Source organism: Garra rufa, chromosome 18, assembly GCF_049309525.1.
Source record: "Garra rufa chromosome 18, GarRuf1.0, whole genome shotgun sequence".
NCBI lineage: Eukaryota > Metazoa > Chordata > Actinopteri > Cypriniformes > Cyprinidae > Garra > Garra rufa.
Genome location: NC_133378.1, coordinates 39,876,993 through 39,891,047, shown reverse-complemented (window position 1 = coordinate 39,891,047; position 14,055 = coordinate 39,876,993). Strand labels below are relative to the sequence as shown.

At 36.5% G+C, this 14,055-nt stretch overlaps 1 protein-coding gene across 1 annotated transcript; it reads left to right on the top strand.

The window, feature by feature from the left end:
* Positions 1-6,297: 6,297 nt before the first annotated feature.
* On the top strand, positions 6,298-12,986 carry LOC141290665 (uncharacterized). The gene is made up of 4 exons (XM_073822768.1): positions 6,298-6,523; positions 6,609-6,834; positions 9,595-9,719; positions 11,874-12,986. The coding sequence occupies exons 1-4, from the start codon at positions 6,298-6,300 to the stop codon at positions 12,842-12,844; spliced, it is 1,548 nt and encodes a 515-aa protein (XP_073678869.1). The 3' UTR covers positions 12,845-12,986.
* The last annotated feature ends 1,069 nt before the right edge of the window (positions 12,987-14,055 follow it).

Genomic DNA, 14,055 nt, shown 5'->3' with positions numbered 1-14,055 from the left:
CTAAGTCACTAAGACCAAATCACAAACTAGGCCTATCCTCTCTCCTAAAAAACAAAACAATAAAACAACCATCACAGAAATTCTAATTGTTTCTACTACAAATACCATTACAATTATTACAAACCATCAACTTTTAACCATTAAAATCATTTATAAATGGTTTCCTGTACTGTTTTTTGGGACATATTGCATCAGAATTTAGTGGTTTTACCAAGTCACCATTAGAAGGTGACCAATTATCAGTAGAGATTAACACAGGCACCATTACAGTTACCATTAAAACCAATGGAATTTCTATTTTAACCAGTAAAAACTTGACAAAATTTTGTAATGGTTTCCTTTTTTTATTGGCTGTTGCCAGCTGTCTGCCTTGGATGTAAACATTTTAGGCAAATGTTGCATTTATTGGCACACCTTTGTTTTTCCACGTGTCTTTTTTTTTTTGGTTTTGGAGGTTATCCATACTCCAAATTTTCTGTTGATTACACCCTTGTTTTCATTAACATGTTGGGTAAGATGTTCTTGAGTCCAGTTCGGTTTTCTTTTATGTTTGTATGTCTTACTATCAGCCATGATTATTCTAGTCAGTCAATTAAAATGTTGATAATATGCATATCTACTGAAACACTACAGCAAAAAAAAAATTACTGACTTCAAACCATTTTTATCTGGTGAAAATTCTAGTGGCCTAAGACACTATATATATAGTTTTTTTATGTTTTTTTAAAGAAGTCTCTTCTGCTCACCAAGCCTGCCCTTATTTGATACAAAGTACAACAAAAACATTGAAAAATGTATTTATTTATTTATCGAAAAATTAAATATTTTTGCTTTTTAAAATAACTTTTCTATTTTAACTAATTTTATTATTTGTTTTCTTCCTGTTATTTCAAAGCCATTTTGTGCATCATTACATGATCCTTCAGAAATCTTAGTAATGTTCAGATTTGCTGTTCAAAAAAACATAAGTCAAGTCAAGATTATTAATGCAGCACTTTTAACAATACAAGTTGTGTCAAAGCAACCTTACAGTATTAAAATATTAAAATATGACAATAGTGTGTCAATAATGCAGTGCCAATTTCATTTAGCAAAGATGTGTTAAATTCAAAAGTGATGATAAAGACATTTATAATGTTAAAAAAGATTCCTATTTCAGATAAATGCTGCTATTCTCAATTTTATATTCATCAAAGAAACCTGAAAAAAATTCTACTCTGCTGTTTTCAACATAATTATAATAAATGGCTAAATGGTTTTGAGCAGTAAATCAAAATATTAGAATGATTAACTAAAAAATAAATAAATTACATTTTAAAATATATTCAAATATTCAAAACAGTTATTTTAAATAGTACAAATATTTGAACAAAAAAATACTGTTTTGCTTTGGATTTAAAAAAAGCATATTGAGCAGTAGAGACTTAAAAAAAAATCTTACTGTTCAAAAACTTTTGACTGGTACTGTATATATAAGGCTTAATATTGTGTGTTAAATAACTTAACTAAATTTAATTGAATATAATTGTTGATATTTTATTTTTGTGGTCACGTGACTCATGACCTTTTATTGTTCTGTTGCTCGGTGCTGGTTGTCAAAACAATTTAAAAGCTGCTTTGGCACTTGGTTGTGAACTGACTGCTAGTTCGCCTCATTTTGGCTTATTATTCTTATCCATCTGCATCTGACGGTATGAATGAGAATAAATTATACAAATGCCTTGACCGGCGTGACTGTGAGCAGATCAGGGTGTTTTCTCGGAGGTCTTGGGAGAAGCACGCGCTGCAGCGCGAGAGAAGCGCGACCACGTACGCGGCTGAACATCCACAGAAAACACTGGACGAGCCTACGGCCGAGCGCGCGCGCCCCTGCTCGCCCACACGAAGACACAGACCTCATCCCACACGGTCATTATTAAATAATAAATACATTTCTTTTGCTGACAGATAATGAGATTAATACAGTGATTTGTCTCATTTCAGGTCATTGTGTGCAATTAAAGAGTTTCCAGATAAACCACACACTGCAGGTAAAGTCAGTCTGTCAGAAAATATAGCCTAGTCCTGTTTTCCATGGGTATGTTTGATCAAATGATTCACAATCCACATTCCGAAGTCTTGAACTGAATCAAATGATTAGCGAACCCGTTGCAAAGTCCCGATCTAAATCAAATGATTCGCGATCCATGTTCCAAAATCCCAAACTGAATCAAATGTGATTTGTGAACCCACTCTAAAGTTCGATCTGAATCAAATGATTCGCGATCCGCACTCCAAAATCCCAATCTCAATCAAATGATTCACAAACCCGCTCCGAAGTCCCGATCTGAATCAAATGATTTGCGATCCTTGCTCCGAACTTCTGAGCTGAATAATGATTTACAAATGCGCTCCTAAGCTCCGATCTGAATCTAGTGATTTGCGAACACGCTGCGAAGTCCCTTTCTGAATCAAGTGATTCGCGAACCCGCTGCGATATCTGAATTAGGCTAAATGATTTGCGAACCTGCTCCAAGATCCCGATCTGAATCAAATGATATGCGATCCACGCTCCGAATTTCCGATCTGAATAATGATTCACAACCCTGATCTCATTTAAATGATTTGCGATACATGTGCTGAAGTTCTCTATCTCAGTTATGATTCACTAACCATTTAAAATCGGGAAATGATTCTCACAACCAGCTCCAAAGTTACAATCTAAATCAAAGAATTCGTGATAGGCGCCGCAAAGCTGATCTGTGTTCGCAATCCGATTGGAGCGCTTTGAAACAGTCATTTTGCAATGCTTTACCTGATTAGGAGTTTTGAAAAGCTTAATTTCACCCATGGCTACCTTCTGGTTAAAATAATTACATGTGATGTCGAAAATAATAGCTCTTTTCAAATTTTTTATTTTTTTTTTGCTAGTGAATCGCTTGTCTCGAGTTTGAATCGATCGGAGCGGTTTTAGCGTAAATTACTCACTCAATTGAATCGGGTTGTCTTGAGGTTTCAGCCATGTTTACTCGACGCCGCAGTACTACAATTACTGGCTTATTTCGCTACCCTGCTGAAAAAACCAGCTAATACCAGCCTAGGCTGGTTGGCTGGTCTTAGCTGGTTTAAGCTGGAAGTAGCTGGTTTAAGATGGTCTCCCAGAATGGCCAGGCTGGAAAAGTGGCCAAAACCCCTCTAAAACCAGCCTGCCTTCCAGCTATGACCAGCTAAAACCAGGCTGGTTGACTAGCTAAAACTGCTGTTTTTTTCACCAGGGTAGTTTGATAAAATTAATTGAAATAAGCGGGGAAAAAAAGTATTATGTTTAATCTAAAATCCATGTTTCCATTCCGAAGTAACTGCTTTCCACTTCGAAACATCCAACAAAAATCTACGAACAGATTCAGGTGAGCTAAGCTAACCAGTTTACTGCTAATTAGTGAAACACTCCATTAATATAACGAGCTGCAGCTTAAAATACAGGTTTGATAGAAACGATTTATTGATCAAGTTGTATATTAATTCACTATATTTTAAATAGTTTGATCACTGCAGTTCAGTTGGTGACAGTTAGGGTTACCTAACGTTATTTCAAAAAGGAAAATAATGATTAAAGTCTGTTAGTTACTGTTATTTGAAAGTTTTAGTAAATACCCCTATAAGCAAAGTTAACGTGTTTGTGCGTTAGCAGGTGCACGCTATCAGATAAACAGCTATCTCCACCAGGTGAGCAACAATAATATGTGCATTAATTGCATTCATATACATTTAGTATTAATGGTAAGCCTTCTGTTTCTGATGGACAGGCCTTGTGTTCACATGCTCTGCCTGAGTGTGTACCAGCTGTCAATCACTGGCTGAGGACAGCAACAGAACAGGGTATGTACAAGCACACACCGTGCATGCAGACAATTGACAAATTCATGATGTTTATTTGAATAATATTGGGTTTTGGTTATGTGTTTCTGCAGATGTACTGCTTTTGGAGAGGATGCTGAAGAATCTCTCTGATAAGAGATGAAATGTCTGTCTGTAGCGACGATCTGAGAATAAAGTTTAGCTCGTGGAACTCAGTCTTTATTGGAGTTCAGGGGATGAGGATGCTGTGTGTGTGTGTGTGTGTGTGTGTGTGTGTGTGTGTGTGTGTGTGTGTGTGTGGGCATGTTTTTGTGACATATCAGGACACAAATGTGTGTAATAACATGGGTATGACATAGGTATTACAAGGAGAGGGTGACTTATGAGGACATTGCCCATGTCCCCACTTTTCAAAAGCCTTATAAATCATACAGAATACGTTTTTTTGAGAATGTAAAGATATGCACAGTCTCCTGTGAGGGCTAGGTTTAGGTGTAGGGAAGGTGTAGGGTGATAGAAAGTACGGTTTGTACAGTATAAAAACCATTACGTCTATGGAATGTCCCCACAATTCACAAAAACAAACATGTGTGTGTGTGTGTGTGTGTGTGTGTGTGTGTGTGTGTGTGTGTGTGTGTGTGTGTGTACCTGGTATTCATCACATTGTGGGGACCAAATGTCCCCACAAGGATAGGAATACCAGTAGATTTTGACCTTGTGGGGACATTTCTCAGGTCCCCATGAGGAAACAGGTTTATAAATCATGCACAATGAGTTTTTTTGATGAAGTAAAAGTGTGCACAATCTCCTGTGAGGGCTAGGTTTAGGTGTAGGGCCATAGAAAGTACGGTTTGTACAGTATGAAAACCATTACGCCTATGGAATGTCCCCATAAAACATGTAAACCCAACATGTGTGTGTGTGTGTGTGTGTGTGTGTGTGTGTGTGTGTGTGTGTGTGTGTGTGTGTGTGTGTGTGTATGTGTGTGTGTATGTGTGTGTGTGAAGAGGAGGATGTGGTGGTTCCTGGATCAGCAGCTGTTACACATCCTGGACAAGAGAGAGAGAATAAAAGACATCAGGATAAAAGGAAGGCAGGATTAGAAAAAAAAAATATGTGAAAGGGGTGGGAAGTGAGAAAGAGTGAGATGATTCCAAGAAAGAAACTTCTTAGTTTATATTGTACTGACCTACAGGACAGAAGCTTCTTCAATGTAAGTATGTATTTAATTTATATCAGTGATCACCTAAATACATCATATGTGACCCTGGACCATAAAACCAGTCATAAGGGTCAATTTTTGTTGTATTATTTGTTAGGATAGTACAATATTTGTTCGAGAGACGGCTATTTAAAAACCTGGTATCTGAGAAATATTGAAACATTTGCCTTTAAAGTTGTCCAAATGAAGTTCTTAGCAGTGCATATTACTAATCAAATATTGCGTTTTGCTATATTTAAGGTAGGAAATTTACAAAATATCTTCATGGAACATGATCTTTACTTAATATCCTAATGATTTTTGACATAAACGAAAAATTGATCATTTTGACCCATACAATGTATTTTTGGCTATTGCTACAAATAAACCCATGCTACTTAAGACTGGTTTAGTGGTCCAGGGTCACAATTATGTGTAATTAATATTTAATTTAATTTATTAGTTATTTATCAATGTAAATTCATATTATCAAACAATATAAATATTTATTGTATATTTATTTATTTGATACAAAGTACAGCAAAACAGTACAATTTTGAAATATATTTACTATTTAAAAAAAATGCTTACTATTTGAATATATTTTAAAATGTAATTTATTCCTGTGATTTCAAAGCTGAATTTTTAGCTTCATTACTCCAGTCAAATGATCCTTCGTAAATTATGATTTATATATATTATGATCATGAATATTATGATTTGCTGCTCAAAAACATTTGTTATTATTATGTTAAAAAGAGCATTTTCAGGTTTCTTTGAAGAATAGAAAGTTTGAAAGAACAACATTTGTCTGAAATCGAAATCCTTCATAACGTTATAAATGTCTTTATCATCACTTTTGATCAATTTAAAGCATCCTTAATAAAAATATTAATTTCTTGATTAATTAAATATTGATAATAGTACTAATAAATTTTCTTGAGCAGCAAATCCGCATATTTGAATGATTTCTGAAGAATTGTGACAGGAGTAATGATGCTAAAAAATTCAACTTTGAAATCACAGGAATAAAATACATTTTAAAATGTATTCAAATAGAAAACAGTTCTTTTAAAAAGTAAAAATATGTCAGAATGTTAGTGTTTTTGCTGTACTTCAGATCAAATAAATCCAGGCTTGGTAAGCAGAAGAGTCTTCTTTAAAAACATTAAAAACCTTACTGTTCAAAACCTTTTGACTGGTAGTGTATATACCTCTAATAGCAGTCAAACACTCATGTTTTTACCAGAAAGTACATGATGATGATGATGAAGATGATGCTGATGAAGGCAGTGTTGGCTGGTTATGTGATCATGTGTGTGTTTCCCGCCCGTTGTGTGTGTTTCTCTCGTGGGGCGAGTGTCTCATCATGTGTGACCATGAAGCCCGGCCACATCAGCTCCTTCCCACAACACACACACACACACTCCACCGTTCTCGTTCGCACCAGCCGATCAGTGTACCTGCCACAACACACACTCACAAGTAACACACATCTGTCTATCCATCCATCCATCTATCTATGTAGCTGTCTATATATGACTAATAGTTTGTGATTTGTTCTGCTCAGTAACAGTTCAGAGTTCCCGGGCATTTATGGGGTTTTTACTTCAGGCTCGCTCCATTCTGGAGGACCGTGTGGTCGGCGGTGAGTTCACACGGCATCCTCCAAGCACACACACACTGTCCTGCCTCAGCACGGACGACACGGTCACACACTCGGACAAGATGCTCAAAAGGAACCTGTCGTTCAGCTGGAGGGCCCCAACACAACCCAGCGGAGACCTGCGCTTCTAGTAAGAAAAACATCAGTAGTAGTTCACTTCCAGAACAAAAATGTACAGATAATGTACTCACCCCCTTGTCATCCAAGATGTTCATGTCTTTCTTTTTTTCACTCATAAAGAAATTGTTTTTTGAGAAAAACATTTCAGGATTTCTCTCCATATAGTGGACTTCTATGGTGCCCCCGAGTTTGAACTTCCAAAATGCAGTTTAAATGCAGCTTCAAAGGGCTTTAAATGATCCCAGCCGAGGAAGAAGTGTCTTATCTAGCGAAACAATCAGTTATTTTCAAAAAACTTCTACAACTTATATACTTTTTAATCTCAAATGCTCATCTTGTTGAGCCAGTCAAGACAAGCATTTGAGGTTAAAAAGTATATAAATTGTAATTTGTTTTAGAAAACAACCTATCATTTTGCTAGATAAGAGCCTTTTTTCCTCGGCTGTGATCGTTTAGAGCCCTTTGAAGCTGCATTTTGAAAGTTCAAACTCGGGGGCACCATAGAAGTCCATTATATGGAGAGAAATCCTGAAATGTTTTACTCAAAAAACATAATTTCCTTACAACTGAAGAAAGAAAGACATGAACATCTTGGATGACTACTCTTTTGGAGAAGTTGTTCACTACTAGAACAAAAATTTACAGATAATGTACTCACCCCCTTGTCGTCCAAGATGTTCATGTCTTTCTTTTTTTTTCAGTCATAAAGAAATTGTTTTTTGAGAAAAAACATTTCAGGATTTCTCTCCATATAGTGGACTTCTATGGTGCCCCCGAGTTTGAACTTCCAAAATGCAGCTTCAAAGGGCTTTAAATGATCCCAGCCAAGGAAGACGTGTCTTATCTAGCGAAACAATCGGTTATTTTAAAAAAACTTTTACAACTTATATACTTTTTAATCTCAAACGCTCATCTTGTTGAGCCAGTCAAGACAAGCATTTGAGGTTAAAAAGTATATAAATTGTAATTTGTTTTAGAAAACAACCTATCATTTTGCTAGATAAGAGCCTTTTTTCCTCGGCTGGGATCGTTTAGAGCCCTTTGAAACTGCATTTTGAAAGTTCAAACTCGGGGGCACCATAGAAGTCCATTATATGGAGAGAAATCCTGAAATGTTTTACTCAAAAAACATAATTTCCTTACGACTGAAGAAAGAAAGACATGAACATCTTGGATGACTACTCTTTTGGAGAAGTTGTTCACTACAAGAACAAAAATTTGTAGATAATGTACTCACCCCCTTGTCATCCAAGATGTTCATGTCTTTCTTTTTTTACAGTCATAAAGAAATTGTTTTTTGAGAAAAAACATTTCAGGATTTCTCTCCATATAGTGGACTTCTATGGTGCCCCCGAGTTTGAACTTCCAAAATGCAGTTTAAATGCAGCTTCAAAGGGCTTTAAATGATCCCAGCTGAGGAAGAAGTATTTGGTGAGAGGGGAGTTTTTCAATAAACCATAACTGTCTTCAACCAGAATACACAGAGTTCATGCAGAGCTGGACAAGACGAGTGTTTGAGGTTAAAAAGTATATAAATCACTTTTTTTTTTTTTTAAGAAAATAAGTGATCATTTCCCTAGATAAGACCCATCTTCCTAGGTCTGCTCAATTATGGCAAAAATCATAATCACGATTATTTAACACGATTATGACTGGGTCCAAAACGTTATTGTTAAAAAAATAATTTAATTGTGTTGATTAATTTAAAGATAGCAATACAACAGAAAAAAAGAAACAAAGGAAAAAAAAATACTGAATACTTTCATGCAAGTCTAAAGTAGTATACTACAGAAATTGAATGTAAATTAAAACGGCGTCTTCCCTGAAAGAATTAAACATGCTTTGTTTCTTATTAAAACTACAAAAGTCCTTCATTCAAGAGCAGTGAGTGATTTTTCTCTTTGTATTTTTACGTTTTATTAATATTAAGCACAGAGACGGCAGAAGGAATATTATTTGTTGCCGCTTTAAGAGCCACACGGATCCAATATACTGTTACACAAGTATTTTCGTTCTCAACTGTTTATGATCATTTAAGACATAACTGACAAGGGTTTACATGAATAATCACCATTCGCCTCATTTTGAAATATTTTTGCATGTATTTGACCCTTTAGGCGCATACCTTGAGCTAAAAGATAACTTTACATGTCCGTGTTCTGCTCCATCTCTGAGCGCATACACAGAACAGCGCAAGTTCTTTTTCTCGCTTTTAAAAACACAACATCAAAGAAACATTAATAAATCAAGCACAACCCGTTTTATGAAAATCATGTTACATGATTTTGCTGATTTGTGTGTGAAATTAGGCTTTTATGGAGGAGCGAAAGCGCACCACTGGAAAGGAGGCAGAATGGGGTGCAAAAATCATTTAATCTCCATTACTGTATTTTCATGATCGTTCGAAGCCGAAATCCCTAATTCTTTCTCGGCTGGGATCGTTTAGAGCCATTTGAAGCTGCATTTAAACTACATTTTGTAGGTTCAAACTTGGGGGCAGCATAGAATTCCATTATATGGAGAGAAATCCTGAAATGTTTTCCTCAAAAAGCATAAATTCTTTATGACTGAACTGAAGAAAGAAAGACATGAACATCTTAGATGACAAGGGCGTGAGAAAATGATCTGTTAATTTTTGTTCTGGAAGTAAACTTCTAAAAGATGCTGTACGAACAGCTTGCTATAGAAAGCAGGGCTGTGTAGACCAGCATGTATTGTTACATGCAGAGAACATGCAAATATGACCATTTTATTCCCTTACCGTCTGCAGCATCACACTGGTGCAGTCCTATTTTGTGTACTGGTCTCGAATCAGATCGGCAGTGGTGCATGATGGGACACGTAGTTCTCAGATCACTGACAGTGTTACAGGACAACCGACGGTGAACACGACAGGTGATTATGACCAACACGCACATTATATACACATTAATAATTAATGGACCTGACTCTGATTTGGGTTTGAAAGAACCTAGAAACCACTCAGATCTAGAATACCTAGCAAGTGCACAACAATTCCCTTGCAACCTTCTAACATTCTATATTCTTCAAAGCAACAATTCAAAACAACTGCATTGCAACATGCTAAAAACTAGTGCTGGGTAGATTATATCAAATTGTCAATAGCCTGTTACAGATTACAAAGTACATGATGAAAATTGTAGTCAGTAATGCAATTTAGATTACTAATTTTAGGTAATGTATTCAGACTACTTCGGGATTACTTTTAGATTACTTATGACCTATTTTTTTACTCTTTAAATGTTTTTTTTACCTGCATGCAAATATGTATCGTCACAAGCTGCAGGGTTTAATTTGGTTTTGTCTGTGTATGGTTTCTTTACTCTGAAAGATTTGGTGCCCATTGAACTGCCATTGAATGACTGACAGACTGCAACGGTTTGAGTTAAAAAAAATTGGTTTGTGTTCTACTGAAGAAACCCTTTAAATGATTGAAATATTAACTTTAAAATCTCAGGGGGACTTCAAGGCACATAAACAAAAAATCCTAAACATGAAAAAAGCAATAACATGGACAATGTCTTCCAGGTTTTGGATATTTTTTGTCAGTTTTACATCAAAAGTATTTAATAACTTCTTTAATTATTCATTGACTGAAAGGTGCGTTTGCACCCAAAATTAGAAGCATGGATTGCAAATGAATTCACATGACATTTATATGACCATTCAATATTGTAAATAGTCAAAGATGAACGATATAACACGGGTGTGTTTCCATTACAAATTTGCACAAAACATTTGTGAAGTTTTATAAATGTAGATAAAAAACTGTTGCGAGATGACAGCGTTTTCACTATCCGATGCTATACTCTTAAAAATAAAGGTGCTTCACGATGCCATAGAAGAACCTTTTTGTCTTAACGGTTCCATCAACCTTTAACATCTGAAGAACCTTTATGTTCAACAAAAGGTTCTTTGTGGCAAATAAGGTTCTTCAGATTATGAAAAGGTAAGCAAGAAATGGTTCTTTGTGGATCTAAAAATTGTTCTTCTGTGGCATCGCTTGAAGAACATTTTGAAGCACCTTTATTTTTAAGAGTGGATGTGACTAAGACGTACATTTTTTCCTTTTGCAAAAAGTCATGGCGATGGATGTTGGTAGGTTTACGTGTGTCAAAGCCATCTCACTAGCCTTTATTCTTAATCGTAAAAGCCAACAGTGTTGCCGCCTTGAGGTCTTTAACCCTGCTCCTGGGGACCCACTGTCCTGCAAACTTCATTTCCAGCCTGCTTCAGCACACCTGCATGTGTATTTTCAAGTACGGTAATTTTAAAGAGCTTGATTAACTGCTTCAGGTGTGTTTGATTAGGGTTGGAGCTACACTTTCCAGGAGAGTGGGTCCCCAGGAGCAGGGTTGAAGACGTCTGTTCCGGACCAAAAAGCAAGACATCAGCCGACTGAAAACTAACATGTACTTTCTGAATTATAGTGACAAAATGAGATACCAAAAATCCCCTCTGTAAAAACAATTGACTCTTATATGTCAAAAAAAAAACAAGAATTTTGAAACATACTTCATCCAGAGTCTAAATTTTTGTACTAGAAATGTATGCAAATTACGCGTATTTCATTAAATAATGCCTAATTTGCATATTTAAACCTAACATTTTAGAAAACTTGTAATACAAAACTGTTTGCAGTTATCAAAGTAATCAATAATCTGGGTAAGTAAGATGATAACTATTAGTTATTTTCTTTACCCTGTTCACCTGCAGTGTCTCGCTTTAAATGCAAAAAAAGTCATATTTTGCTCACAAAATGCAAACATTTAGTTTATTTTTAATGCTTTGTGTATTTCTTTTTTTCTGCAGCCTCACTTCTGGAAAAAATAGGCAAACACACATCCCTGTCTACACACACAACCACATCTACGCAAGCTAACACACACACCAACACACACTCAACAGATAACACACGCATAATCACATCCACACAAGCTGACACAGGCACTAAAACACACTCAACAGATAACACACACACAACCACATTTACACATGTTAATATACACATCAACACACACCCAACAGATAACTCACACATAATCACATCTACACAAGCTAACATACACTCAACAGATAATACACACATAATCACATCTACACACACTTTTGCACCACATAACACACACACCAACTCACACTCAACACATAACACACACAAAACCACATCTACACATGCTAACACACGCACTAACACACACTCAACAGATAACACACACGTAATCACATCTACACACACTTTTGCACCACATAACACACACACCAACACACACTCAACACATAACACACACAGGACCCCATCTTTTAACACACACACAAACATACATCCGCTAAATGTCACTCTAACATCTTTGTCCTCATCTACACAAACTTTCCCAATCCCCTTTTCATCTCAGAGCATCTCAACCCATAACATAAACACACCAACACACACAAAACCCACAAAAAATACACACAAAACCACTGCTTACGTCACACAAACCATCCCAAATCTACTGTTACAGACTCATGCATCTCTACACACCACAACGCAACAAACACACACCTACGCACACACTGCGTCCCTCCATCCCGAACCCTCCCCTGCCCCACGTCGAGCCCTATTCGACTTCTTCCCATCCCGGGAACCCACAGAGGGCGCCGTCTCCCTGACCCAGCGCAAAAAAGACCCCCCTAAACAGGCCAAACACCCATCTGGAGTCCCAGGGAGAGGCAACGAGAGGCCAGAGCGCGTGCCTGGGCAGAGTGCATCCGAGCTGGGCTTGCTATTGGGCCTCTCGGGCGCGCTCGGCATGGCCATCGCCGTGGGTCTCCGGTATCTGCAGAGGAAACACTGTCGCAAACGCACCGCTGTGTCGCTGAATGACTGTAACCATGATGACAGAGGGATCATCCACGTGCAGGAGTGCGGAGACCTGGTGCAGGTGCGCAAAATACGGCAGAATAGTTTCCTGGTGCTGCAGGCTGAGTACAACCTCATCACACCAGCGGGGAACTGAACACGCATATGAAATACTGTTTTGGAAAAATATACAAGTTACGGTTTTTTACAGACGCTAGGACACATTTCTCAATACTTAGGTCACTTTTGCAAAACTCTTCACATAGTGATCACAACAGAAGTCTATGTGGGCTAAACTGAGGATCAATTATCATTGTTTTGGCACAAAATGCATTCAATGACTACATCTCTCAAATTTCATGAATTCTTTTCTCACTCAGACACAACCACTGCCAAAAATCTTTGTACGTACAGGACATTTTGCACGTACTTACATACTTTAAAACTGTTAAACTTATGTTCAAAACAATAACATAATGCAAAACTGAATAAGACAGCAAAATTCAACAGCAATATTTTATTGAAGCATATTTCAAATCTAAAAATGCGAGTAGGTTAGCATTACTTTTGTATCTGTATCAGTGGATGGTGTGTATACAAAATCTTGTATTTTGGAATTACTTAGTGCAAAAAAATAAAAAATATTGACGAATTCTGCATCATGTCTGATTCATTCCAGTAGCATATATTGCAGTTATAAACAATATATATTGCAATTATAAACAGAGATGTGTCCTTGTTTTACACAAGAATACACTATGTAATGCTACATGTTGTTAGTGTTTTTTAGCTCATTGTTTTGTGGGTGACAAAGTGTGTTTGTCGGCTGTCAACCTTTGCTAGTGTTCTGGAAGAATGAGTTTATTTGAGACCTGAATAAAGTGTTTTGGTAGTTGTAGTGCATTTTGAATGTGAAATGAACTGCTTTGCCAAGCTGAAAGACGGTTAGGAGAATTGTGTGAAGAGTTTTGCAAAAGTGACCTAAGAATTGAGAAATGTGTCCTAGCGTCTGTAAAAAACTGTAAAAAGTTTGGGGTCGGTAAGATTTTTTTAAAAGAAGTCTCTTATTCTCAGGAATGCATTTACTAAATCAAATGTACAGCAAATGCCAATACCCTTAGCATGGTTTATTCATTGAAGTGGACAAAGATCGCTCATTTGGTACTCCCTGAAACTTCATCAAAAAAAGACAATGATGGGGTCCTGCAGATTATGATATAACATAAAGTGTTCGAATCAAATTTAAATACATATAAAATAGATATACAATTATGTATCTAATAAATAGATGACATAGTTTGAACAGTATGATTTCTAACGTTTTTTTCAAGAAGTCTCTTCTGCTCACCAAGCCTGCATTTATTTGAT

Bases quoted from the DNA above. Each gene is read 5' to 3' on its own strand.
- LOC141290665 (XM_073822768.1), top strand. From the start codon at position 6,298: ATGATGATGATGAAGATGATGCTGATGAAGGCAGTGTTGGCTGGTTAT. The intron at 6,524-6,608 runs GTAACACACATC...TGTTCTGCTCAG, and splicing joins GCCACAACACACACTCACAA to TAACAGTTCAGAGTTCCCGG. The intron at 6,835-9,594 runs GTAAGAAAAACA...TACCGTCTGCAG, and splicing joins AGCGGAGACCTGCGCTTCTA to CATCACACTGGTGCAGTCCT.